The following is a 27,606-nucleotide window of genomic DNA, read 5'->3' on the forward strand; positions in this document are numbered from 1 at the left end:
TCTTTGTAACTCTTTCAAATGAAATAAATCTTAAAAAAAAAAAAAGCCTTATATCTGTCTAACAAACTACTTAAGGGGATAACTTGGGCAGAAGACATTTCTTTTTAGTTATATCCTAGAATAGTAAAGATATATATTTTTTAAAATTTTTTTTAAAAGTATAATTTTGGGGCCAGCACTGTGGTGTAGAAGGCTAAGCCTTTGCCTGCAGCGCTGGCCTCCCATGTGGGTGCCTGTTCATGTCCCAGATCATCTTATTCCTATCTATCTCTCTGCTATGGCCTGGGAAAAGAGTAGGAGATGGTACAAGTGCTTGGGCCCCTGTACCTGCATGGGAGACCAGGATGAAGCTCCTGGCTTCAGATCGGCCCAGCTGCAGCTTTTGTGGCTATTTGAGGAGTGAATCAGCGGATGAAAGACCTTTCTCTCTGTCTCTCTGTCTCTGTAACTCTACCTCTTAAATAAAATAAAAATCCTTTAAAAAGACAAAAAAGTATAATTTTAATTTTTAAAAAAGATTTATTTATTTATTTGAAAGGCAGAGTTACAGAGAGGCAGAGAGAGAGTCTTTTTTATTTATTTATTTTTAAAGATTTTATTTATTCATTTGAGAGGTAGAGTTACTGACAGTGAGAGGGAGAGACAGAGAGAAAAGTCTTCCTTTGTTGGTTCACTCCCCAAATGGCTGCAACAGCCAGAGCTGTGCCAGTTTGAAGCTGGGAGCCAGGAACTTCTTCCGGGTCTTGCACGTACGTGCAGGGGCCCAAGCACTTGGTCCATCTTTCACTGTTTTCCCAGGCCATAGAAGAGAGCTGGATCGGAAGTGGAGCAGCCAGGACTCGAACCAGCGCACATATGGGCACTTCAGGCAGGGGCTTTACCCACTACACCACAGTGCTTGTCCCTAATTTTAATTTGTAAAAAAGATTTATTATATTTACTTGAAAGGGAAAGTTACAAAGAAGGGGAGATACATATACCCACGTGGCTATACACACAGATCTAGAGAGAGATACTTTCCATCTGCTGGTTCACTCCCCAAAGGGCCACAATGACCAGGGTTGAGCCAGGCTGATGCCAAGAGCCTAGAAGTCTGTCTAGGTCATTGCATGGGTGCAAGGGCTCAAGTACTTAGCCATTTTCCATTGCTTTCCCAGACACGTTATTAGGGAACTGGGTTAGAATTGGAGCAGCCAGCATCCATATGGTGTACCTCTAAGCTCGCCCCTAAAAATTACTTTTAAAAAATTAATTTGTTTCAAAGGCAGAGAGACAGACAGAAAGTGGGTTTAAGTGGGTTTCCATCTGTTTGTTCACTCCCAAATTTCCCTTTTTTAATATAAAGAGCAAAAATTACAATTTAAAAATGTTTGGAATCCTAAACCAGAAAATTGTTCAAAAGCCTATTTATTGTTGTTAATATATACTTCAAATGCAAATATAAATAAATAGTAATTCAGTAATTGTGAATAAGCACATTTTTAGTGATGTCCCTTTGGTGCACTAATTTCATATTTTATCAGTGACTTAAGTAATTACTATCCACATTAATTTGGTGGTTGTATTAAAATATTATGCCTTTATTCAAGTAGTTTCTTTATTATTATGGAAATATGCTTTATAAATTTCTATATTAAACTTTTCACATTAAATAATATTTCATTGTAACTTTATGAGCTATTATATTTCTAATGTATAGTTTAAGACTCTGACCTATAGATTAGATGAGGCTCATGTAAATTCATGGAGATAAATCCATGGCAGATTTAAATAAGAGGGTGGAAAATATCTCTTTCCATGCAGGACTGCAATAGTATTGTTCATGAGAACACTTGCTTCTTTTTCCTTAAATGTTCAGATATGTCTTGCAGTTGTGACTTCTGCCACTTTAGAAAGCATTGTTATCAGTGTCCATGAGTCCAAATTGTTCTTTGGAAATAATATATGGAACAGTAAAGAGAATTTTATTACCTTTAAGATTTTGAAATCTGAATAACAGAAAGGGTAAGAAACTTAAAAATGTGGGGCCGGTGCTGTGGCGTAGTAGGTTAATCCTCCACTTGCGGCGCTGGCATCCCATATGGGCGCCGGTTCTAGTCCCAGTTGCTCCTCTTCCAATCCAGCTCTCTGCTATGACCTGGGAAAGCAGTAGAAGATGGCCCAAATGCTTGGGCCTCTGCACCCACATGGGAAACCCAGAAGAAGCTCCTGGCTCCTGGCTTCGGGTTGGTGCAGCTCCGGCCATTGCAGCCATTTGGGGAGTGAACTAACAGAAGGAAGACCTTTCTGTCTCTCCCTCTCCCTGTCTGTAACTCTAACTCTCAAATTAATAAATAAAATCTTTAAACAAAACTTAAAATGTATTTAAGGGACAATTTTTAGTAGTTTATACATTCTAATACTAATTTTTATATTTTATGTGGCTTAGTTTTTAACTTTAAGAGCAACTTTTTATTTTTAGACTTCTGTACAGACACTAATCAAATCTAATGACATTAGATATATCACTCATTTAAAACTTGCAATCGTTAATTTTCCCAAAGATAATTTTCATTTTTCTTTTATTCTGTTCTATGATTTTGTCCAGAGCAGTTAAGTTACTGGTTTGTGATAACATGGAATTTCTTTCTTTCTTTCTTGTGTGTGTGTGTGTGTGTGTGTTTTAAGCAAAGTGAAGCAGACCAAGCTTTGTTGTTAGATAAAGCAAGGTATTCCAGTTCTGCATGCTGGGTTCACTGTTGCAGCAATCCTGAAGAATTCCCGATATTATCTATGAGCTGCATTCATAACTTCTGCTGTTTGTCTGAGTAAACGTCAGAGCACTCAAGGAGATAGTGATATTAAACAGACTACCCCTGTGCCAGAAGAGGAGGGCTGAAGGAGACAGCGGCATTGTATTTATGACTCTAGGAACTATAAGTTGTAATTTAATGAGATCAAAGCATGTGCTGTTTATTTGCTGTACTAGCAGCTTTGAATAAAATGGTTAGGAAACAGACAATGTACTGAAAGTTCAGATTGCTTACAAGCTTACAAGGCTATAAAATTCAAAAAAACATTTTTCAGTGGAAAATCATTTCATAGAGGTCTTTGATTTTAATTTATTCTCCTAAGATTAAGTAATTACCATATAAGAAGAAAAGATGTAAGAAATTATTAGTTCTTACTTTTGTGAGCCATATGCTGGTTTTCCATCTCTGCCCTTCTCTTCTTTCAACTCCCTGTAGTTTCATAACAAATATTGAAAAAGGAAATGTATTTTAGGATATCTCCTACAAGACTTAGTTTATTCTAACAGTTCCACATTTTCAGTTGTTGAAAAATATAGAAAAATGCAGAAGTCTTCTGTTTTGTTACCTAGAAGGAGAACTCTTCTTTTCAGAGAAGGTGGAGGGGTTTCTCCTGGTTCCTGCTGTTATCTCTCTTGGCTTGTTCCAGTTTGCAGGGTGCCTGCTTGCTCCTACCTGTTAGCAGCATATTCTTATGATGCTCTAATCTCTGTAGGCTCTTTGGATTGGGATGCCATTTGGGGCCATCACTGAGACTTGCTCCTCAACTGGCCTCCACACATGGTTAGCAGGTTAACTGACAGCTGTTGTCAGCTTCCTTCCTAGCCATTGCTAGAAAAGATGACTTTCCTGCACTGTCAGAAGGGTAGTCATTAAAGCTCAAATATCTGCCAGGTAGGGTTATGAGTTGTAAAATATCCCTTAGCAGTGCACTAATTCCTCAAGGTTGGCTCTCAAGCCTTTAAAATGGGCCTTCTAGTTACACAAGTCAGAGGAGGTAAATGGCCCATGCATATTTCGCAATCCCTCTTCCCCATCTGGAACCTGACAGGGCAAAACATGCCTACCCCAGGCTTATAGGTAGAAAGTCCCATGCTGGGTCATCAGGAAGGGATGTTTATGTTACAAGCCAAGCTACTCCTGTTCCTGTGGATAGAGGGTTGGCCATGGAGTCAGGGGAATAGTATCAGGGAGTGAGAGTTGGGAAGTGTATTTTCTCTTTCAAGCTATTTTTCTCCATCAAGGAATTTTCAGAAACATATTTCTTATTTTATTTTTTTTCTTCATCTTGAGACAAGCAAAACGCCAGATCATAAAGGCACAGAAAACTGCACCTACCACTGAGATAAGGCTGGTGCCCTTTGGAGGAAGTTTACTAAAGTCCAGCAGTGGCACCCCACTATACATGAGGAAAAGATATTTTTTGCCAACTAGACAGGCACAAAAAACTGGCATTGCTTGCAGACCATTAGGAGTGAACTATAGGAAGGAAGGAAAGAATCTCCCTCCTCTCTCTCCTCCCCATCGCTCACTCTTTCTGTCTTCTCTGCCTTTCAAATCAATAAAGAAAGACATCTTAAAAGAAAAAAAAAAGGAAAGAAAGGGGTCCTGGTGTCCATTTCATCTCTTGGATCTCTGAGTCAGCAAGTCAGGAGTGCCAGACACCAAGGGAAATTTCCCATCCTGATGAGAGGGAGTAATCCCTTCCCAGAGAGTGATGAGTAAGCACAGGTGAGCTGCTGCAGCCAATTGCTTCACTCTTGGTTCTCAAATGCCCTGATCCTAGACTAGAGACAGTCCCATCTGTGTCAGCCAACTTTGTTAACAGAGGCAAAGGGCCTCCAGTTTGCTTACGGTGTCACTGAATAATTAATGTTAAATAGGAGTGGTTCAGAGGAAAGTTTTATTTACTTGTGACAAGTACAGGACACAATGAGAAAGTATTCCCAGAAAAGCAGTTTTCTTGGGCTTTTTTTTTTTTTTAAGATTTTATTTTTTGTTTGAGAGGTGGAGTTATAGAAGGAGAGACAAAGAGATAGGTCTTCCATCCACTGATTGACTTCCCAAATAGCCACAACAGTCGGAGCTGGGGGATCCAAAGCCAGGAACCAAGAGCTTCCTCCAGGTCTCCCATGCAGGTGCAGGATCCCAAGCACTGGGACCATCCTCCACTGCCCTCCCATGCCATAAGCAGAGAGCTGGGTTAGAAGAGGAACAGCAAGGACACGAACTGGCACCCATATGGGATGCTGGCACTGCAGGTAGAGGCTTAGCCTACTATGCCACAGCGCCGGCCCCTTTCTAGGGCTTTTATATCAAGTGTTACAGGAATATCTAAGATGTAGTAAAAGAGGAGGGGAAAGGCCCTTTTTGATCATATAATATAAGCAATATACATCTCCATGCTTCTTCATCCATTGTATGTTCAGAAAATGGCAGCAATCTCCTGCCATAGATAGAGAATTTAATACTTCGTACAATAAGAAAAGTTAAGCTTAGTCAAAGTGGTTTCTTGTGGCTTTAACTGCTCCTTGTTTGTAGTTGTATGGCTGCCCCTGGGTACAGTGTTGCAAGATAAATTGAGCTGGAACATTCTCTGAAAAATAAACAAGATGTTCTGATTCTCTGTCCATATTCCAGTGTTCCCTGCCTTTTGCCTAAATTCTATACTCTTGGTTACAAAACCTGTATCACTGGACCTTTTTTTTTTAATTGAATAGGTTAAGTACAGAGATTTCTTTTAAATACTCATGATGTTTAACTAAATACTGCACTATAGGGTGTAGATAGTAGTCAGAAACCCAGTAGATCTGAGTTAAGATTAAAACTTCAGGATGCCCTAGCAGATTTTACCTTTGAATTAATTTCACAATATTTTTAAAAGTTAAATTAGTTACTGAAATAACTAGATTTATTTTTACATCCTTTAGCAGACATAGTCATTTTAATTGTTATCCCATGTTTTTGAATATTTATCCTTGGATGAAATAATGACATCAGTAAGTTCTTTTGTTGAATATGTTAACTCAAAGACTATTTGACCTAGGACTAGAACAATGATTTATTATACTACCTTATTTCTGTGGTTGTTGTTTCTTAGTGAATTCTCATATCTGAATTAACCTACTTTAAACTCACAGTTTATAGTTGTTGATAGCAGTTAAAGTTTTTTTCTAGCAATAAAATATGCTATTCTTTTACAGTTAACATTATGCTAATGACTAATCTAAGCTTTACTTTTCCAGGACTGGTAGTAAAACTGCACTACTCTGTTCACATTTAAACCAGGGTTGTTAATGTGATTGGAGTAAAGCTAGCTTGTTAAAACAGAAGTTAGGGGCCGGCACCGTGGCTCACTTGGTTAATCCTCCACCTGCAGCGCCATCATCCCATATGGGCGCTGGGTTCTAGTCCCGGTTGCTCTTCTTCCAGTCCAGCTCTCTGCTGTGGCTAGGAGGGCAGTGGAGGATGGCCCAGGTGCTTGGGCCCTGCACCTGCATGGGAGACCAGGGAAGTGCCTGGCTCCTGGTTTTGGATTGGCGCAGCGCCAGCTGTGGCGGCCATTTGGGGAGTGAACCAGCATAAGGAAGACCTTTCTCTCTGTCTCTCTCTCTCACTGTCTGTAACTCTACCTGTCCAAAAACAAACAAACAAACAAAAAAAACAAAAACAAAAAACGGAAGTTAAACTCTGTACTATACTAATGCCTATCAATTTCTAAGTAACCTTACTAGCTATGAACTATTGTGTTTTTAACAGTAGTCCAGTTGACATTGGCTGCTGTCATCAAATATTTTTGTCATTTATTTATTTTAGTCACATTTTTCTTCATAGTGTGTTCATTATTCTTTTCTACTTATGTTCATTACAATTTTTACTTCCTGTTAGATTTCTGCATCTATTAAGTTGCTGCAGGATAAAAACTACATATGAAACCTGTATCTTTCTGGAGGAGTTTATAATCTACAGGAAAAGTCATTTTTATCAGCTTTGAGAGAGTGAATTTAATTCTTTTTTTTTTTTTTTGACAGGCAGAGTGGATAGTGAGAGAGAGAGAGAGAAAGGTTTTCCTTTCTGCCGTTGGTTCACCCTCCAATGGCCGCTGCAGCTGGCGCACTGCGCTGATCTGAAGGCAGGAGCCAGGTGCTTCTCCTGGTCTCCCATGAAGGTGCAGGGCCCAAGCACTTGGGCCATCCTCCACTGCACTCCTGGGCCATAGCAGAGAGCTGGCCTGGAAGAGGAGCAACCGGGATAGAATCTGGCGCCCCAACCGGGACTAGAACCCCATGTGCCGGCGCCGCAAGGTAGAGGATTAGCCTGTTGAGCCACGGCGCTGGCCAAATTTAATTCTTTAAACAAAGAAAATTACTTATTTATGCCGCTTATTAAGAATTCAGAGCACTTTATTTTAAATGTAGGGAAAATAATTCTGCAATCTTATTGCAGTTGTAGAATCATAAGATCTCTTGGACTCAGCTTAATAATAATAATAGGAAACAAATAAATCTTTAAAAAATAGGAAACAGTGTCTAAGACATAGTAGATGCTTAGTGCTTGTTACATGGATTATTAAATGTGAAGGGCTTTTTTAAAGTTTATTATCGGCTGGCGCCGGGGCTCACTAGGCTAATCCTCTGCCTGTGGCGAAGTACCCTGGGTTCTAGTCCCGGTTGGGGCGCCGGTTCTGTCCCGGTTGCTCCTCTTCCAGTCCAGCTCTCTGCTGTGGCCCGGGAAGGCAGTGGAGGATGGCCCAAGTCCTTGGGTCCTGCACCCGCATGGGAGACCAGGAGGAAGCGCCTGGCTCCTGGCTTCGGATCAGGGCAGCGCCGGCCGTAGCAGCCATCTGGGGGGTGAAACGACAGAAGGAAGACTTTTCTGTCTCTCTCACTGTCTAACTCTATCTGTCAAATAAATAAATAAATAAATAAATAAATAAATAAATAAAGTTTATTATCCCCATTTTACTGAGAAAGAAGAATTTTAATAATGGAAAGCAAAGAAATGAGTAGTCTTTCATAATATACATAGACTATCTAAATCAACCAAAAACCCACCTAACTTTGGGCTGCTTTTTATGTGAGAATAAATTTCCTCATTTGGTGATTTAGTTGTTGTTTTCTGATAGTTATAACCAAGTATACTAACTGATACTCTGATTTGTGATTTTCATTATAGGATATTGTGTTTTGTACAAAACAATAAGCATTTAAAACAAAATGAGGGCCAGCGCTGTGGCTCAACAGGCTAATCCTCCACTTTGCGGCGCCGGCACACCGGGTTCTAGTCCTGGTTGGGGCGCCGGATTCTGTCCCGGTTGCCCCTCTTCCAGGCCAGCTCTCTGCTATGGCCCAGGAAGGCAGTGGAGGATGGCCCAAGTGCTTGGGCCCTGCACCTTCATGGGAGACCAGGAGAAGCACCTGGCTCCTGGCTTCGGATCAGCGCGGTGCGCCGCCCGCGGCAGCCATTGGAGGATGAACCAACGGCAAAGGAAGACCTTTCTCTCTGTTTCTCTCTCTCACTATCCACTCTGCCTGTCAAAAAAAAAAAAAAAAAAAAAAAGTTACATTTATGAGATATATGTGATGGTTCACTTTATTTATTTATTTATTTAAGAAGCAGAGAGACAGAAATAGGCCGACAGAGATCTCCTATCCACTGACTTACTAGCCAGATCCCTGCAACAGCATGGTCTGGGCCAGGCCAGAACCCAGTCTGAGTCTGAGTCTCCCATGTGGATGGCAGGGACCCAAATACTTGAGTCATCACTTGTTGCCTCCCATGGTATGGTGCGCATTAGCAGGAGTCTGGGAACAGAAGAAGAACTTGGACTTAAATCTAGACCTTCCAATATGGGATAAGGGCATCCCAACCAGTATCTTAACTGTTGCACCAAAGTCTTGTTCTGATAGTTCACTTTTTAAAGGTCTAGCAAGATTATAAATTCCTCTGGCTCCTTGATGATTTTCTTTCCTCTCATTGCTCCAAAACTCTTTCCTGAGGTCTCTGTTATTCATTTATCAAAGTCTTTTTTTTTAAAAAAAATATTTATTTATTTATTTGAGAGGCATAGAGGTGTTCCATCCCCAGGTTCACTCCCCAAATGGCTGCAGTGGCTAGAGCTGGGCCGATCCCAAGCCAGGAACCAAGAGCTTCTTCTGGGTCTCCCACATGAATGCAGAGTCCCAAGCACTTGGGCTATCTTCCACTGCTTTCTTAGGCTCATTACCAGAGAGCTGGATTAGAAAAGGAGCATCTGGGACACAAACCAGCACTCTTATGGGATGCCAGCACCTCAGGTGGAGACTTGACCCACGATTCCACAGGCGCTGGCCCTAGTATCATAGTCTTTCTTGTATTATACTCTCTCTCTTTCAATGAGCTTCTTGCAGATCACTTTAAATATATATATATATATGTATATGTATATATATATATGTATATGTGCATATATATATACACATTATATATATTCTCGTATTTCTCTTTATTTTCAACTTTGTGATTTACTATAACTTGGAGGGTTAATAGGTCACAATTGGATTCTTCACTCTCTCATCCTTGAAAAAAAATTCATACAACTCTCCTTTCATAAGAAACCATCTTACTACCTATGAAGGTGAATCATCACTGGCACACTGTAACTTTGGGGGAATTCATCATATGCAGCCTTTTATAATTTGAAAAATATAAATGAAAGTTTTTTTTGAGAATAGTAACTGTAGCTCCAGCTTAATGATTTGTGCATTTTGATTTTCTTATGAATCTGGTCAAAACATTTTCTATCTCTTGCTTTCTGTGGTCTTTTTAAAAATATTTGTTTATTTATTTGAAAGACTCACATAGAGAGGGAGAGACATCTTTTACCTGCTGGTTCACTCCCCTTATGGCCACAATAGCTGGGGCTGAGCCAGGCTGGAGCCAGGAGCCAGGAGCCAGGAGCCAGGAGCTTCAGCTGGATCTCCCACATGGGTGGCAGGGGCCCAAGTAATTGGGCCATCATCCACTGCTTTTCCTAGGCCATTAGCAGGGAGCTGGATCAGAAGTAGAACAGCTGAGACACGAACCATTGTCGACATGGGATGCTGGTTTTACATGCAGCAACTTTGCCTTCTTAGCTACAACAATAGGTCTCAGTTTTATGGTTTTTTAAATAACGAATTTATTAAAATTAAATATATACAAAAATGTAAAACAATTCATAATTAATTTGTAATAAAAGTTTTAAAAATAATTGTGAAAGATGATAGTAACAATGAATAGACCATCTTCTGGTGTTAAGCAATGTTCTAAGGCATTGATTCTTGAACTCAGAATACCAAGAACTTCACCTACAACGTTATTATTTAATGTCTGTAAGCTGTAGCCAGACATCAGGATATATTGAAGATCCACAGGTAAATATAATGGCCCACTACATTCTAGAACCACTGGATTAAACACTTCTATGTGTTATTTAATTCCATTTCTTTTTTTTTAAACTTTTATTTAATGAATATAAATTTCCAATGTACAGCTTATGGATTACAATAGCTTCCCCCTCCCATAACTTCCCTCCCACCCACAACCCTCCCCTCTCCTGCTCCCTCTCCCCTTCCATTCACATCAAGATTCATTTTCAATTCTCTTTATATACAGAAGATCAATTTAGTATACATTAAGTAAAGATTTCAACAGTTTGCACCCACATAGAAACACAAAGTGAAACATACTGTTTGAGTACTAGTTATAGCATTAAATCAAAATGTACAGCACATTAAGGACAGAGATCCCACATGAGGAGCAAGTGCACAGTGGCTCCTGTTGTTGACCCAACAAATTCACACTCTAGTTTATGGCGCCAGTAACCACCCTAGGCTGTCGTCATGAGTTACCAAGGCTATGGAAGCCTTCCAAGTTCTCCGACTCTGATCATATTTAGACAAGGTCCTAAAAGACAGGGTGAGGATAGTAACCAATAATCCTAAGAATGGCATTCACCAGCTCTGAACAATTATACAGCATTAAGTGGGGAAGAGGACCATCAGTACACACAGGTTGGGAGTAGAGCCATTGGTGGTAGAGTAGAGGTTATGATTACAAAGGAATGAGGCCCAAGTACGCTAGACAGGGCCTAGAACAAAGGACAGAGTCATTCTTAGAGGAGCTAAGAAAGGTGCTGTCTAAGCTACAATTAAGTTTTCTGATTGAGAGGCAAATAGAACCTGACAGACGGGGCCTGGTAATAATCTGGTGGGCTTTATGCCTTGTAAGTTAAGAGGCCCAGACCTATCTATCTCTTCACATGGGGTACATCCTAAGGGAGGTGTGAACCTCCTAGGGGAAGGCACTCTGTTGACTTTCATTACTTGGCTGGCCTGGGAGGAGAGCTGGCCAGGTCAAGGCAGGGGGCATCTCTAACAAGAAATTTACAGTTCTGCCTGCAATGTTGCTGCCCCTACATGGCCGTCTCCTCAGCTGCGGTGGTCACTTTGGAAGTTGGGCTGAGTGAAGGGCTTTTCAGCTTAGAGCCAATAAGATCTGTGGCTCTGACCTGGGCATCCTTTGACTCCAGGGCAGGTCCATTTCCAGTGATCCAACTCTTGGCAGAGCTGCCAGGGCTCTTCTCAAGCTGACTTCTGCTGAAGCCCAGGCTTACCACATTGAAAGCCACTGCAGTGGACTGGCCTGTTGGGTCTCCTTGAGGGCAGATCACTGTACAGATCAGCCATTAATAGGCCTGCCACCCATTGCTTCTGATGCCTAGCTTTCTTTTCCTCCTGGTTTTTCTTAAAGCCGACCAGAGGATGCAAGTCAAGGGAGTGCCCAAGTCCCATCTCTAATCTGCGGTGGCCTGAACTACAAGTCTATAGCCACAGGCATGTTCTGTAGTAGTTTTTCTAAGGTAGACAATGCCTATGAGGAAAATTATATTCTCACTTTAAAACTTTCTTTCCCTTTGGTCTGAAAGGGAGGTTTTTTCTACTTACTGTTTACTTCGCTGATGGCAAAGTAAATCTAGCTATGAGATTATAATTTAAGCTCTTATTTTGGCTATGCTATTACAGAAAAATGTTAGCCATCTCTTTTATAAGGTCTAAAGATTAAATTGTGCGTCATACAGATTCCTTCATAATAGAATTAGTTTCCTACCTTGAGGAGAATAGAGAAATGAAAGAACAAGTTGGGCTTAGAATAGAGAAATGAGGGAGCAAGTCCTAGATCGCTTGCTGACAATAGCAATATCACATGAAAACTTAGCAAACAGTTTCAACCATTAGATAACAACTTAAGAAAACATTTACCAGAAGGTCCAATGCCGTCTAGAAATTTTAAGAATCATGTATTTGGAAACACCTCTTAAATATCTAACATGGTGTAGTTTGTTTAACCAGTAAACTTAAGCACAACCATATAAAATGTTTTTAGTTTCTTTCTACCAACAAGTATAAAACATATGATGCAGAGATTCAGGTCACAAGAATTAAAATGTATCTTTGATTAATTTTAGCAGCTTAAATTTATAGACAATCTTATCTATAAGCCATTTAAAATAAAACTCTTAATAAAATTTTCCCATGTGGACATACAATATATACACACATATAACCTAAAATAGACCAATATAGCAATTTTAATAATAGCTTTTCAAGTCTTTAAACTCTTTTTGTAAATTGCCAATTGATTTGAATTGCTTTTTGTTTTCAGTAACCTCAGTTAACCATACTTTCTCTCAGTTGGTACTGTTAATACATTATTGGCTTCATCTGTTTACAGAGCCATCCCAAAGTACTGAATACAGTAGAAGTGGCTGGAAAAAGTCCATAGGAACCTATAGGAGGACAGCTAAACACAGAACCAACAATGCTTTAGTTTTATGAGCAGCACATCATATATAACTATGGATGACAAAAGACTTTAAGTCGCCATGTTTAAAATTATAAACTCATCAACCAACAAGAGGCACTTGCTTACTTCACAGTATTTTTGAAAGCACCTGTAGGATTTTACAAATATTTAACCCTTTAGGCCTCTGGGGCTTTCTCATTAAGATAACTATCATGTCTAGTAACACAAGATCATTAGACTTTTTAATTCTCAAACATTTGTATTAATAGCATTTTCCATTATAGAAACTTAAAATTTAGTACCACGTCACATCTTGACAGTACTTCTAATATAATCCAAATAGCCTGATTAGTTGGTGTCTCTATAAGATGAGAGACTTAGGTCCTTAAATTTTTTCAGTTGGGCCCAAACTGGAAAAACCAAAGTCCAAGATTTACTGGAAATTTTAGAGTCCAGATTGTTTGAAAGTTTGATTTTTTGAATGCCTGTCAAGAATGCCAAGAAGGCTCAAAATCCAAAATCTGGTTGAAATAAAATTCCTTAAAATCATGACATAACATTGACCAAATTTGATCATTGTTACAAGGTGATTATTCAAATCTTTGAAAATAAGCACATATTTAAATAACCCATAGCTCTTAATAAAAATTCAGCTGTTTTTGAACAATTAGAATTTAACAGACATCAAGAGAACATAATAGATTACTTTAACACATTGCTTTAACAGAGAATCAGATTTTAATTCTATGTTAAAGAGAAATTGAGCTTCCTGTGATCTTTTGGTGTGAGGTTTCCTTCCTTTACCTTCTTTCATATTGATGACCATGTTTCTGTGTGTAACACATCTTTAAGCATGTTTTGCAGGGCTGGATGAGTGGCGACAAATTCTTTTAATTTCTGTTTGCTATGAAAAGTCTTAATTTCACCTTCATTCACAAATGAGAGCTTTGCAGGATATAATATTCTGGGCTGGCAGTTTTTCTCTCTTAGTACCTGGGCTATGCCTCGCCATTCCCTTCTAGCTTGTAGGGTTTTTGATGAGAAGTCTGCTGTGAGTCTAATTGGAGATCCTCTGAGAGTAATCTGACGTTTCTCTCTTACACATTTTAGAATTTTTTCTTTATGCTTCACTGTGGTGAGTTTGATTACAACATGTTGTGCTGAGGATCTCTTTTGGTCTTGTTTATTAGGGGTTCTATGAGCTTCCTGTACTAAGATGCCTCTGTCCTTCTCCAAACCTGGGAAATTTTCTGCTAGTATCTCACTGAAAATGCCTTCTAATCCTTTCTCCCTCTCCATGCCTTCAGGAACTCCTAGAACCCGAATGTTAGTTTTTTTAATAGTATCCTGTAGATTCCCAACAATATTTTTTAGATTTACAATTTCCTCTTCTTTTCTTTGGTTTGCCTGTTTCCTTTCCTGTTCTCTGTCTTCTAAGTCTGATATTCTCTCTTCTGCTTCGCCCATTCTGTTTTTAAGGCTCTCTAATGTGTTTGCCATTTGATCTGTTGAATTCTTCATTTCATTATGATTTGTCGTCACTATCACAGTTTCTTGTTCTACTAGTTGTTTCATTTCATTTGATTCCTCCTTAATATTTCATTTTCACGAGAGAGATTTTCTATCTTGTCCATTAAGGATTTCTGTAGTTCAAGAATTTGTTTTTGAGAACTTCTTAATGTTCTTATCAATTTTTTGAGACCGCTTCTTGCATTTCTTCGATCTCATCATCTTCATAATCTTGAATTGGGGTGTCTTTTCCATTTGGGGGCGTCATAGTGTCTTCCTTGTTCTTGTTACCTCGGTTTTTGCGTTTGTTGTTTGGCATGTTGGAGATACTTGGTTTCTTCACTGTGGTGTTTTTTCTTGTTATACTATGGCTCTAGGTTAAGTGTACTGTCTGCTTTCGGTGGAGCCTTAGAGGCTTGAGATGAGTGTGGATTGAGAGCTGTGTTTGGTTCCTCAGGGTTGAGGGTGTGCCAAAGGTGACACTCCCAGGTTAGGCGTGGTAAATCTCTCTTTCATTCTTTTTTTTTTTTTTTAATTCAAAAGGGAAGTAATTCCGCACAGCTGAACGTAATTGGAGGCAGTTAGCAGGCGAATGATATACCCACAGGAGCCAGAGATTGGAAGCTCTTTCCCAAGGACCACACAGGGAATCTCTGCTGCCCTCGGTGTGGGCTCCAATTCTCCTGCAGTCTCCCACTGGGTTGCCAAGTTAGATCCTAATCTCCTGTTATTTCACCCCTCCCCCCAGAGTCAGGTTTTTCTGCTAGGCTCAGGGCTGGTGCAGACCTGAGGTTGCCCTGCTTATGACGTATGTCCAAAATGGCGCCTGCTCTTTGTCTTGCTCGCCTTTGAAGGGTGAGCGAAGAGAGAGAAACTCATGTCCGTACCGGTCACTTTTTTTTTCCTCTCTCTCTTCTAGTTAGCCTGGTGAACTTTTCCCCACAGAGTTTCAAGCCTCATTCCCTCTAGTCTCCTCTTTCCACTTTCCCGCTGGTGTCTCGGGCTATGGAGGTTCGGCTCACCTCGCGTTCCAGCACTGGTGTGTTGAGTCTGCCACTGGTGTCCTGAACTTGGGCTCCCACGCTCTCCACGCAGGTCCACTGTGAATCACTAGTTCCAGAAGAGTTTCCTCTGCTGTTTCTTCCCTGAACCTGCAGTATCTCCACTTTTATTAAAATGTCTCTTCCCGAGCTATCAGTATGCTCTCTTCCTATACCGCAACTTGCCCCCAATCCTAATTCCATTTCTTAAAAGCAACTCTTGGCCGGCGCCGCGGCTCAATAGGCTAATCTTCCGCCTGCGACACTGGCATACCGGGTTCTAATCCCAGCTGGGGTACCTGATACTGTCCCAGTTGCCCCTCTTCCAGGCCAGCTCTCTGCTATGGCCCGGGAGTGCAGTGGAGGATGGCCCAAGTACCTGGGCTCTGCACCCCATGGGAGACCAGGATAAGCACCTGGCTCCTGGCTTCAGATCAGCGCGGTGCGCCGGCCACAGCGGCCATTGTAGGGTGAACCAACGGCAAAAAGGAAGACCTTTCTCTCTGTCTCTCTCACTGTCCACTCTGCCTGTCAAAATAAAAAAAGCAACTCTTAGTCCAATTATGAACTCCATTTTTACCCATGTGGGAACTCCACAGATGTTTGTTAAATGAGCCTCTGTCCTCCTTTCTTTTGCATTTTCCTGCAAATTAAATCATACTGGGACATGCCAAGGAGAAATGAAGATGAAAGTTGCCTTCAGGGAGTTGATCTAAGTAGATTGACAATCCCTGTATCAAGAATGGTTGGGCCAGCGCCGCAGGGGCGCTGGCACCCTGGGTTCCTGTCCTGGTTGGGGTGCCAGATTCTGTCCTGGTTGCTCCTCTGCCAGTCCAGCTCTCTGCTGTGGCCCGAGAAGGAAGTGGAGGATGGCCCAAGTGCTTGGGCCCTGCACCCGCATGGGAGACCAGGAGGAAGCGCCTGGCTCCTGGCTTTGAATTGGCGCAGCATGTCGGCCGCAACGCGCTGGCTGTTGCAGCCATTTGTGGGGTGAACCAACTGAAAAAAACTCTCTCTCTCTCACTATCTCTGCCTGTCAAAAAAAAAAAAAAAAAAAAAAAAAGACTGGTTGATGTGAAAAGCTGTTAACCGGAGAAGAAGGTTGGGAAATCGTTGCCCCTCACTTGTTCATTTTCATCTTCATTGTGGTCCCTAATTTCTTCATTTTCCTATCTTTTTCTTTTGTAGCCAAGAAACTGTCAGCCAGAGCTTCTGACTCCAAGAACTTTCCCCTCCACAGATGCAGGCTCTCTAATCCTTAAAATTCTTTCATTCCCTGTTTAAAACCCTTTAAGGTTCAAAGCTCCAATGTCACAGGAACTAGCTAGATGACGGTGACACCCTTTCTTCCTTTTACTCCATAAACTATAAGCAACTAGAGCTGAGATTTATATATTACTTCCTTCTAGAGAAAACAGCCTACATTTGGCTAAATGCTTGTTCCTATGTAGTCTTAAATGCATTTTTTTCATCTCAGTAATCAGGAAAACAGAGTTTCTACTTCCTTTTCATTTTGATGTTTGTCTTTCACATTTTTTGGTATGCTTTTTTATTTCTTCTAGCTTTTCCTAGAATAGTCTCAATTATCTTTTTTTAAAACCTCTAGAGTAATCTGAATTATCTTTTTTCTTCATCTACTTTGTTCAGTCTATTATATTCTCTTTTAGAATGTTGCATATTTTATATTTTCCCCTTTTCAGTAGTATATGCACTGATTTCATGCCTGGATTAATACTGTACAATAATCTCAGCCAGTGTTACATTGTCTAGTTAAAAATATTTTTTAATATTTATTTGAGAAGCAGAGGGAGAGGGCCAGAGAGAACACAAAAGCGCTGCCATCTGCTGGCTCACTACCCAAATGCTTGCAGTAATATAATAATCAAGGTTTTCCATGGGGGTGTCAGGTAAGTAGGTAATTACATGAGCCATCCATACTGTTTCCCAGGGACTGCATCAGGATCTACGACAGCACTAGAGGTCAAACACAGGTATTCTAATACAAGACGTGGACTTGAACTGGTGCCCATATGTGATGCTGTGATCACAGGTGACTATGCCTCAAAGGCTATGCCCTAAGCTTTTTTTTTTTTTTTTAAGAAAAAGCTTATTTAATGAATGCAGATTTCATAGGTACAACTTTAGGAATATAGGGATTCTTCCCCCCATACTCATCCTCCCACCCCCACTCCTGTCCCACCTCCTACTCCCTCTCTCATCCCATTCTTCATTAAGGTTCATTTTTAATTAACTTTATATACAGAAGACCACCTCTATACTAAGTAAGGATTTCAACAATTTTCAAACACACACAGAGTATAAAGTGCATTTTGAGAACAAGTTTTGCAGTTAATTCTCATAGTACAGTTCTCATAGTACAGAGGTCCAACATGAGGAGTAGGTGCACAGTGATTTCTGTTGTTAATTTAACAATTAACACTCTTATTTATGATGTCAGTGATCACTCGAGGCTGTTATCATGAGCTGTCAAGGCTATGGAAGCCTTTTGTGACCACAGACTCCGTCAGTATTTAGACAAGACTGTGAGCAAAGTAGAAGTTCTCTCTTCCCTTCAGAGAAAACTACCTCCTTCTTTGATGGCCCCTTCTTTCCACTGGGGTCTCACTCACAGAGATCCTTCATGCAGGATATTTTTTTGCCACAGTGTGTTAGTTTTCCATGCCTGAAATGCTCTCATGTGCTTTTCAGCCACATCTGAATGCCTTAAGGGCTGATTCTGAGGTCAGAGTGTTACTTAAAGCAATTGTCATTCTATGAGTCTGCTTCCCATCCAAACTTCTTTTTTTTTTTTTTTTTTTTTTGGACAGGCAGAGTGGATATATAGAGAGAAACAGAGAGAAAGGTCTTCCTTTTGCCGTTGGTTCACCCTCCAATGGCTGCCGCGGCCAGCATGCTGCAGCCGGCACACCACACTGATCCGATGGCAGGAGCCAGGTGCTTCTCCTGGTCTCCCATGGGGTGCAGGGCCCAAGCACTTGGGCCATCCTCCACTGCATTCCTGGGCCACAGCAGAGAGCTGGCCTGGAAGAGGGGCTATAGGGACAGAATCCGGCGCCCCAACCGGGACTAGAACCCAGTGTGCCGGTGCCACAGGCAGAGGATTAGCCTATTGAGCCACGGCACTGGCCCCAAACTTCTTTTAATTGGCTTTCCAGAGTTCCAGGGCTTGGCCCATTTTACATATTCAGCATCATTTCCTATTGCTTCCTGACAGGTATCTTCCATTCTATTTAAACCTAAATCTTTGTTGCCATTAGATTAATTTTTAGTTCTTTCCACATTTTTACTTTTCTCCATATCCCCTCTCCACATGTAAAATACCTTCTGTCAATTTATTTGTATTAAATAGAGTTGGAGCAGGAAACAGATGGCACACTGAAATGGGTGGCTGAGAAAATCTTAATGAAAAAGGTGTTTACATAGTTGTGGATAGAGTTAAGGGGAGCCAACAAGGGATGGTGAAGCATGCAGAGGATAACAGTAGTGTGGGGATGATGAACCACTCCTATACCTGGAAGGGCAGGGGAATGAACCAGATCCTGGAAGCTGGGGAGAACTGCAGCTGTAGGTATAGAAGAAAGCTCAAAAGTCGAGGTGAGCCTTCATGATGGCACAGAGCCATTGCCCAGTTATGGTCAGATAGGGACAGAGCTGGAGAAATAATACCGTTTCTTTCTCTTCCTAGTCTACTTGATCTGCTACCATCTCCTACAGAGTGCACCCAACAGGGAGTCAGAGAGGCTAGGGGATTTTCTGTACCCACAGAGATCAGCCACATAGGGCACAGATCAATGTGGTAGAGAAAGAATATAAAATGAATCAGAAGGGACACAAAGAGAATAGTCAGTGTAATATTTATTCTTATGTATCCTGCTCAAGGCCTACCTCCTTCATTGAAACTTTAATTACTGTGGTACATGCTGATGTTCTCTTTGTGCTAGACATAGATATTAATTTGTCTGCCTGCTTTCCTGAGAACAGAGCTGTGTCTCTTGACCCACATTACTTTAGTGGTCATTTTATGTAGTACACATATCTAAAGTTGGTATGTGAGCTAAGACCAGTGAATCCTCTTCCAGATTTTGAACTTAAGGTTAAGATAGATTTGGGTGAGTTTCTGTCTAGGTGACTAAAAGAGTTAAATGTGCAACTCTGGAGGTGCTGGCAGCCCGTTTCCTGGGGGCTTCTCTTTCAGCTTCCTAGATGCCCTGCTCTTGGGTTTCTTTTGACTACTTCTTAGTCCTCTATACTAGTTGTTTCTCTAACCTGTGACTGTTGGAGTTCCTTAAGATTCAGTCTTTTTCATCTTCTATCCTCTGATAACTCTCTAAGTGAACCTACTTCTATAGCTTTAAATACTGTTTTGAAAACTGCATAAGAAATGTGGGTTTTTTAAGGAAAAATGGAAAATTATAGTGAATACAATAAAGATAAAAATTGTGCTCTTACAGATCTAATGTTTCAAAAACTTTTTTTCTACTCAAGAATTGTTGACATTATTCTTAAAACCTTCAGAAATTGAAGTATTAGTCCTGATTTTTAATAACAGGCTGATTTAGTAAGCAGAGAAATGTTTTGGAAGGATATGGCCATCTCAGACTTGAAAATAGTTTAAAAACAAGGGAGTCTGTACAGGACCCACCACCATAGGTTAAAACCAACATACAGGCCGGTGCCGCAGCTCACTAGGCTAATCCTCCGTCTTGCGGCGCTGGCACACCGGGTTCTAGTCCCGGTTGGGGCACCGATCCTGTCCCGGTTGCCCCTCTTCCAGGCCAGCTCTCTGCTGTGGCCAGGGAGTGCAGTGGAGGATGGCCCAAGTGCTTGGGCCCTGCACCCCATGGGAGACCAGGAGAAGTACCTGGCTCCTGCCATCGGATCAGCACGGTGCGCTGGCCGCAGCGCGCCAACCGTGGCAGCCATTGGAGGGTGAACCAACGGCAAAAAGGAAGACCTTTCTCTCTATCTCTCTCTCTCACTGTCCACTCTGCCTGTCAAAAAAAAAAAAAAGACAAAAACCAACATACAGGGTCTGGGTTGTGGCAGAGGGGATTAAGCTACTACCTGTGATGCCAGCATCCCATATGGATGCTGGATTAAGTCCCTGCTGCTCCATTTCCAATCCAGCTTCCTTCTAATGGGCCTTGGAAAGCAGTGGATGATAGCTCAAATCCTTGAGCCCCTGCACCCACATGGGAGACCTGGAGGAAGTTCCAGGCTCCTGGCTTCGTCCTGATCCAGCCCCAAGTCATTGTGTCCATTTGAGGAGTGAACCAGTGGATGGAAGTTTCTCTCTCTCTCCTTCCTTCCTTCTCTCTCTCTCCCTCCAACTCTTCAAATAAATAAAAGTAAACCTTTAAAAAAACTCAGTTCCTCTCTCTTCCAAGTAATGACTGGTATTTATAATTAAACAAACAAACAACATCCATTGCTGAATAATGTACTACAGCCTGTATCATCACTGTTGACTGTAGTGGATGCTGCTACTGCTTCAGTGCTATTGTTGTTGCCAATAGAAGCTGAAAGTTACTACCAGGGTCTCCCAGATGGATTTGTAATAGTCCTTCTTGGTAATACTGGGTTCTGATCCATTGTCCAGTATCTAAGATAGGTTCATCCCATAGCAGAGTCTGGCATTTTGGGCATCTCTGGTGGGCAGTGGGCTCTCTAGAGTTCTGATCAATACAATGGGAATTCAGGTGTTGTATCATCAGTACTGTAAGAATCAGATCATTGACATTTAGTAGAGACAACATACATACAGAACAGCAGTACAGTCAGTTGCACACCAATTCAGAACTTAATTCAGGACTTTAATGTGTCTGAATGCTATCTGCTAAACTCAGTGGACTTGTAACCTTACAAGTGAAGACTTCTTTTAAATCCCTTTAAATCCCTTTTAAATCCCTTAATCCATAGCACTGCCATTTTTGTAAAATGCTAATTTTGTGTCATTTTCCTACTCAAAATCCAGCAGCAGTTAATTCCTCTTTATAGGATAAAATTAAAACTCCTTAGCTTGGTATACAAATCTCTCTCAGTGTTTGTATCCTATCAGATTTCTAGCTACAACTACCAAAATTTTACCTCTCCTCCTTTGATGGTATATTAGCTTCACTCATATCTGATTTTCTTGAACAATAATGTGCTCTTTCATGTTTCTTTGCCTTTATGTGTATGGAACCTTTTGTAAGGAATATTTACCCCCTTTTTGGCCCACTTTGTGAATTTATCTTTAAAGACTTAGTTCAGATACTACCTTTATGAGTAATTCCTTTTTTATTTTTAAAATTTATTTGAAAGGTAGACAGAGATCTCCCATCCACTCTCATACCTCAAATGCCTGCAAAAGCCAGGATAGGCCAGATTGGAGCTAGGATCTCAATCCAGGTGTCCCATGTGAGTGGCAGGAACCCAAATATTTGAGTTATCACCTGCTGGCTCCCAGGTACACATTAGTAGGAAGTGGGTTTGAGAAGAACCAGGACTCAAACCCAGGCACTCCAGTATGGGCTGTGAGTGCTCCAAGAGTATCTCAACTGCTGTAATGAACACATATCCCTGAGAAAATCCCTTTTAATGCCCTTAATCAAACTATTTCCTTCTTTATGTTTTGTATACATTCCTATAATACTCAGATAGTATGCATCACATTATAATTATTCCTTACATAATCTTTTCTTCCTGGATGCTAATGCATGTGGGAGTTGACTATCCTTTATTATCATCATATCTCAGAAGATGTTGGTTGAATAAGTAACGAGTAAAAATATTCTACTTTTGATTTTTTTATTTCTTTTAGTTACCACGCTCTTTTTAAGATCCAGGGTCTTGCCTGTTCCATAGCCACAGATTGCATTCCTACATTGGATAATCTTGCAAGGGAACCAGGAAAAACAGGCCTTGATGAACAAATATTATCATCTTGATGTATGAAATACAGCAAATTATATTTATACATAAAGATGATATTGCTGGGGCCGGCATTGTGGCATAGTGGGTAAAGCCTCTGCCTGCATTGCCGGCACCCCATTTGGGCACCAGTTCAAGTCCTGGCTGCTCCACTTCTGATCCAGCTCTCTGCTGTGTCCTGGGTAAGCAGTGGAAGGTAGCCCAAGTGTTTGGGCTTCTGCACCTGCATGGGAGACCCGGTGAAAGCTTCTGGCGCCTGGCTTTGGATTGGCCCAGCTCCTGCTGTTGCAGCCACTTGGGAAGTGAACCAGTGGATGGAGGACCTTTCTTTCTCTCTCTCTCTCTGCCTCTGCCTCTCTCTAACTCTGCCTTTCAAATAAATAAGTACATCTTTAAAAAGAAAAGATGATATTGCCTTCCCATGATGAAATATGTGTACTGAATTTTCTGAAATTTTTTTTTTCTGTTAAGGAACTTAAAAGAGTATCCTCAGACTTGATAAAGTCCAAGGTCACATGTCAATATAAGATGGAAGAAGAAAAGATCAACCTAACAATTAAAGAGCAAAAGTTTGAAGAACTGGAAGAACGACTGAACATGGTATTTGATTAACTGTATTCAAGTTTATAAAACCAGTATTTTTAATAAAATGTATGTCAACTTCAGTAGTATAGCACACAGTATTCTTTCTTTTTAAGCTTAATATTCATAATAAAAAACTAAGGTATTATGACTCTGGTTTTTAAAATCAGATAATTTTTGGCATTAGCATGCCATTAGGACAATAAAATTTATAACCCTTTTACTTCCACTTAATATGGTTTCAGATAGTGTTGTGTTATAATAGTGTATCCAGAACGGCTTTGGAGAAGAGAAATTTGTAGTTTTTAACATTTATAGTTTACAACAGCCTATATTGGGTTTCTAATACCTTCTTCAATTCACTGGGGTCACTGTTTCAACCCCAGATGTGGGTACTCTGATCAGTAGATCATGATGCTCCTAAATTTGTTATGCACTGAATTTAATGTAGAGTTTGCTAAATTTTGTATCATAACCTTAAAATTATTTAAACTTTTAAAGGAATTAGAATTAAATAAGAAGATTAATGAAGAGATTACCTACATTCAAGAAGAAAAACAGGTAAGCAATCATGTTTTGAAGCCAATAAATATTTAAAAGATCAGATACAGTGTGCAAAATAAACCAATTAAATAATAAATGGAAACATGTCTAGGTTAATGCATAGCATATAGTATGCACTCAGTTAATGTATAATGAATAGTACATGCACACCTTTTTAATATATATCAAATGTATCCACATTAAATATATTCAAATATATCCACATTAAAATATAAATCATCATTTTTCCCTTGATAGTGTAGACCAGTGGTCCCCTAGCAGGTAATAGTGAAATGTATGTATACTTAATGCATGCTTTCTCAGGACATTATGTTCCCATTTGAATCTATTTGCTACTTATGATTCTTATATTTAAAAATGTGAAAGAAACATCCATTTGTTTATTTTTTCTCCTCTGGTTTTCCACCTTTTGGTTTTGAATGAATGCCATGACATTCCCAGGGTTAGGGATCATTCAGCACACAGGCTGTTTAAGGCCCAAGGAATCACTAGGTTTGGCCTTGCCAAGGCAACTGCAGGTGGGACTAGAAATTCAATAAATCTATAGCAGGCTAATTTTTAAGTTGATAATTTTGTATGGCTCATGAATGATGTTATAAAATACAAATTGTTCTTGCCAGGAAAGAGATCCCTACCCCTGTGTTCATTATGATATTTTATAATATTTGTGTTATGATTTATAATATTATAGCCCTCGAACAGTTTAGAAGAGACACATTTATTATGGAGATGACCAAGCCAACAAAAGTTTTTGAATAGTGTCTTTGGATCCACAGTCCATTTCAAGTAATTATCAATTAGTTTAAACAGTAAGTTTAAACACTAACTTTAAGTTTACAACTAACTTTGTAGGAAATCATGTAATAAAAATCATTTTAGATAATTAAATTGTACACTGTTAGTTCAAGGTATTGAAATTAAAATATAAGGGATTAAGAAACTAGAAAATATATTTGGAGAATGCTTTAGAAACATTCCACTGTCTTACAATTTCTAAAAATTGGTAATACCATGTTTATATATATTTTTGAAGGGTATCATCATTTCTTTCCAACATATGCAGCAGTTACTTCAGCAACAAATTCAAGCTAATACTGAAATTGAAGCAGAATTTAAGATGCTTAAAGAAAATAACCAGGTTATCTATCTATTTATCTATGTTATGGTATATTTTCACTTAATGAACTCCCCTATGTAATAGCATTCATCTGGCTAGTTGCATCAGTTTTACTGAGATCGTTTTGAATTTTGGGAGTCAGGTATTGGTTTCCTTCATCAACTTGATATTAGTGTCTTTAGTAATGAACTTTTTTCCCCCAATATTTAAGTTACTAATTTTTAGATTTTATCAAATATCTGGCTTTATTTTATAACAGAACAGATGGGATTCTTCTTTGTCTTAAAATTGTAGCCAAGGTCCAAAACTGAAAGTAAAAGATGAGGGATGAACATTGTGGCCCAGTGGGTTGAGCTGCCACTTTGGACTTCTATATCCCATGAGTACTTGGTTCAGTCCTGGTTACTGTGCTTCTGGATGGAGTTCCTGGCTCCTGGCTTTGGCCCAGCCCAGACCCAGCCATTGAAGGCATTTGGGGAGTGAACCAGTGCTCTCTGCCTCCTAGTCTCTCAAATTAATTAATTAATTAATTAATTAAAAATATTTAAGTTCAGGGGTTCAAGAAAAGGAAAATGTCATCTTATTCATAGGACAGATGCTTACCATAGTAGAAACCTGAAAGTCTATTTTGATGTTGTCATTAGAGTAAAATATGGTAAGTACATGTGGAAGAGCTTGGCATGGGTTTTTTAAAGAGCGTACAGATTGAAACCCAGTTCTGGTCTAGAAATTGCAAAGAGGAAAGTTTTTGGAGTAATGTTTGCCACTGGGGATTGAAGATTATGCTTGTTCTAATACTGTGTGATCCTGGAAGGGCACACAAAAGGAAACCTTGGTGGTGTTTGGGTTATACATGAAAGAATGTGGTGGAGGACCAGGAACTGCCCCAGGTGCCACTGGGGCAAGTGTTGAAATGTCCAACTCAAGTTAGGATCTGGGTCATATTCTACTAGGGATGCTGTTCGAAGATATTTTTGTTCCTCCCCCCACCCTAAACGTTCTTGGTAAACACAGGGTAAAGCTGAACATTGCCCATGAAAACCACAGTCATCTTTCATGTGGACACCATTGTCAGTTGAAGCCAGGGCCAATTTCTTGCATATGTGACCAGTTGCTTAAGGACTCACACTCAAAAGGACCTCCTGCTTCAGGTTTAATGTTTTGTGGTCACTGTCTTAATGTTTTTCTCAATTTTTATCTTTGAATTTGCATTTTATGAATTACGTTTTCCAGGACAGTGGGTTATATGCTGGGAGTTTAGAGCCCAGCTCAGGCACTGTCTTGTCTCCCTTGCCTCCCAGGACTGGTTCTTAGCTGTTGACTTTTCCTCTTTCTGGTGACATGCCCTGTGCCCTGCCTAGCCACTCCCTCCTTGTTTATTTGCGTGATAGCTGTGGGTTGACCGTGTCACATTTGCGGGGAAAGGCTTGTGTTGTGCTGCTGACCTCTTGGTGGGGACATAAGCAGGGAGTCTTGGAGTTAGGCATAGAAGCAGCTATCCTATTTCAGGTTGGCAGTGACTTGATATGTTAGCCAGATGACTAGTAGGAACAAGGAGTGAGCTCTTAGTCCAGGTACTGACTGCATCCCTGCCAGGCAGTTGCAGTCTCATAGGAGTTACCTATCTGCCATGGAAGATGGAGGGCCCATGGGAAAATTGATTCCCCCTTTCCTGGCCAAAATGATACATGTGTACAGCAGCTGGCAAGAGGGGAACCTGGTAGTTGTGATGGGTCATTCTCATGCTAAGGTTAATGAGGCCCTTAGGTACCTATGAGAGTCTGCGTTTGCCTTGTGAGTATTTCCCTGCTCAGTAGACCATGACATTAAATAAAAATGAGTAACACCATGACAGATTGAGAGTGAGAGAGGCTAAGAAGAAAAGGAGATATTTTCTACTTTAGTGCCTTGAATTCTCTCTCTCTCTCTCTCTCTCTCTCTCTCCCTCCCTCTGTATCTCTCTCCCTCCCTCTCTCTCTCTCTCTCTCTCTCTCTCTTTCTCTTTGAAAAGCAGAGAGGGGGCCAGCTCTGTGGCATAGTGGATTAAGCCACTGCCTACAGTGCTTGCATCCCAAATGGGCACTGATTTGAGTCCTGGTTGATCCACTTGCAATTCAGCTCTCTGCTGTGGCCTGGGAAATCAGTAGAAGGTGGCCCAAGTCCTTGGGCCTCTGCACCTGTGTGGAAGGCCCAGAGGAAGCTCCTGGCTCCTGACTTGCGGCCATTTAGGGAGTGAACCAACAGATGGAAGATTCTCTCTCTCTCTCTCTCTCTCTCTTCCTCTGCCTCTCTGTAACTCTGCCGTGAAAATAAATAAATCTTTAAAAAATATTAGAGAAAAGTTAAAGCAGAGAGAGAGAGAGAGAGCACTTCCATCCATTGGTTCATACTCTAAATGTCCACAACAGCAGGCCTCAACCAGGCTGAACCCAAGAGCTAGGAACTCCATCTGGGTCACCTGCATGTGTGGCAGGAACCCAAATATTTGAGCCATCACCTGCTGCCTCCAGTATGCACAGGAAGCTGGATTGGAAGTGGAATATCCAGGAAACAAACTAGGCACTCTGATATGGAATGCAGGTGTCACAAATGCCTGCCTCTCCCCCTTTTTTCATTTTGCACCAGGCCCCATAAATTATGTGGAGTTCATCGTCATGGAATAGAACCCAATTTAACCCGAGCAGTACCAGGTGTATCTCCTTATCCTTGGTAGTCTGTGGCTTGACATGTAAAGAGAGTTTTGCTTTTCTTTTCTTTTCTTTTTTTTTTTTTTTTTAATTTTTGACAGGGAGAGTGGACAGTGAGAGAGAGAGACAGAGAGAAAGGTCTTCCTTTGCCGTTGGTTCACCCTCCAATGGCCGCCGCGGCTGGCGCACCCCGCTGATCCGATGGCAGGAGCCAGGTGCTTCTCCTGGTCTCCCATGGGGTGCAGGGCCCAAGCACTTGGGCCATCCTCCACTGCACTCCCTGGCCACAGCAGAGAGCTGGCCTGGAAGAGGGGCAACTGGGACAGAATCCGGTGCCCCGACTGGGACTAGAACCCGGTGTGCTGGCACTGCTAGGTGGAGGATTAGCCTATTGAGCCGCGGCGCCGGCCCGAGTTTTGCTTTTCTTATTCCTCTTGCCTTCCCCCAAAACTAGAAGGGAGAGAGAAGGTATACTGTAGTCCAACTTCTCCCTCCCCTTAATCAGTTTATTCAAATAAAATACTAGTAAAAAATTTTCTCTAAAAGATCAATTATCAACA

At 40.8% G+C, this 27,606-nt stretch overlaps 1 protein-coding gene across 1 annotated transcript in view; it reads left to right on the forward strand.

The window, feature by feature from the left end:
- The window catches only part of CCDC73 (coiled-coil domain containing 73), a 142,819-nt gene that overhangs the window by 84,284 nt on the left and 30,929 nt on the right, over positions 1-27,606 (forward strand). Inside the window, exons 9-11 of the mRNA XM_062196348.1 lie at positions 22,568-22,696; positions 23,180-23,239; positions 24,276-24,380. Of these exons, the coding sequence (XP_062052332.1) occupies positions 22,568-22,696; positions 23,180-23,239; positions 24,276-24,380 (294 nt within the window). The remainder of the gene's footprint in view (positions 1-22,567; positions 22,697-23,179; positions 23,240-24,275; positions 24,381-27,606) is intronic.

The sequence above is a fragment of the Lepus europaeus genome, chromosome 7, assembly GCF_033115175.1.
Source record: "Lepus europaeus isolate LE1 chromosome 7, mLepTim1.pri, whole genome shotgun sequence".
Classification (NCBI taxonomy): Eukaryota; Metazoa; Chordata; class Mammalia; order Lagomorpha; family Leporidae; genus Lepus; species Lepus europaeus.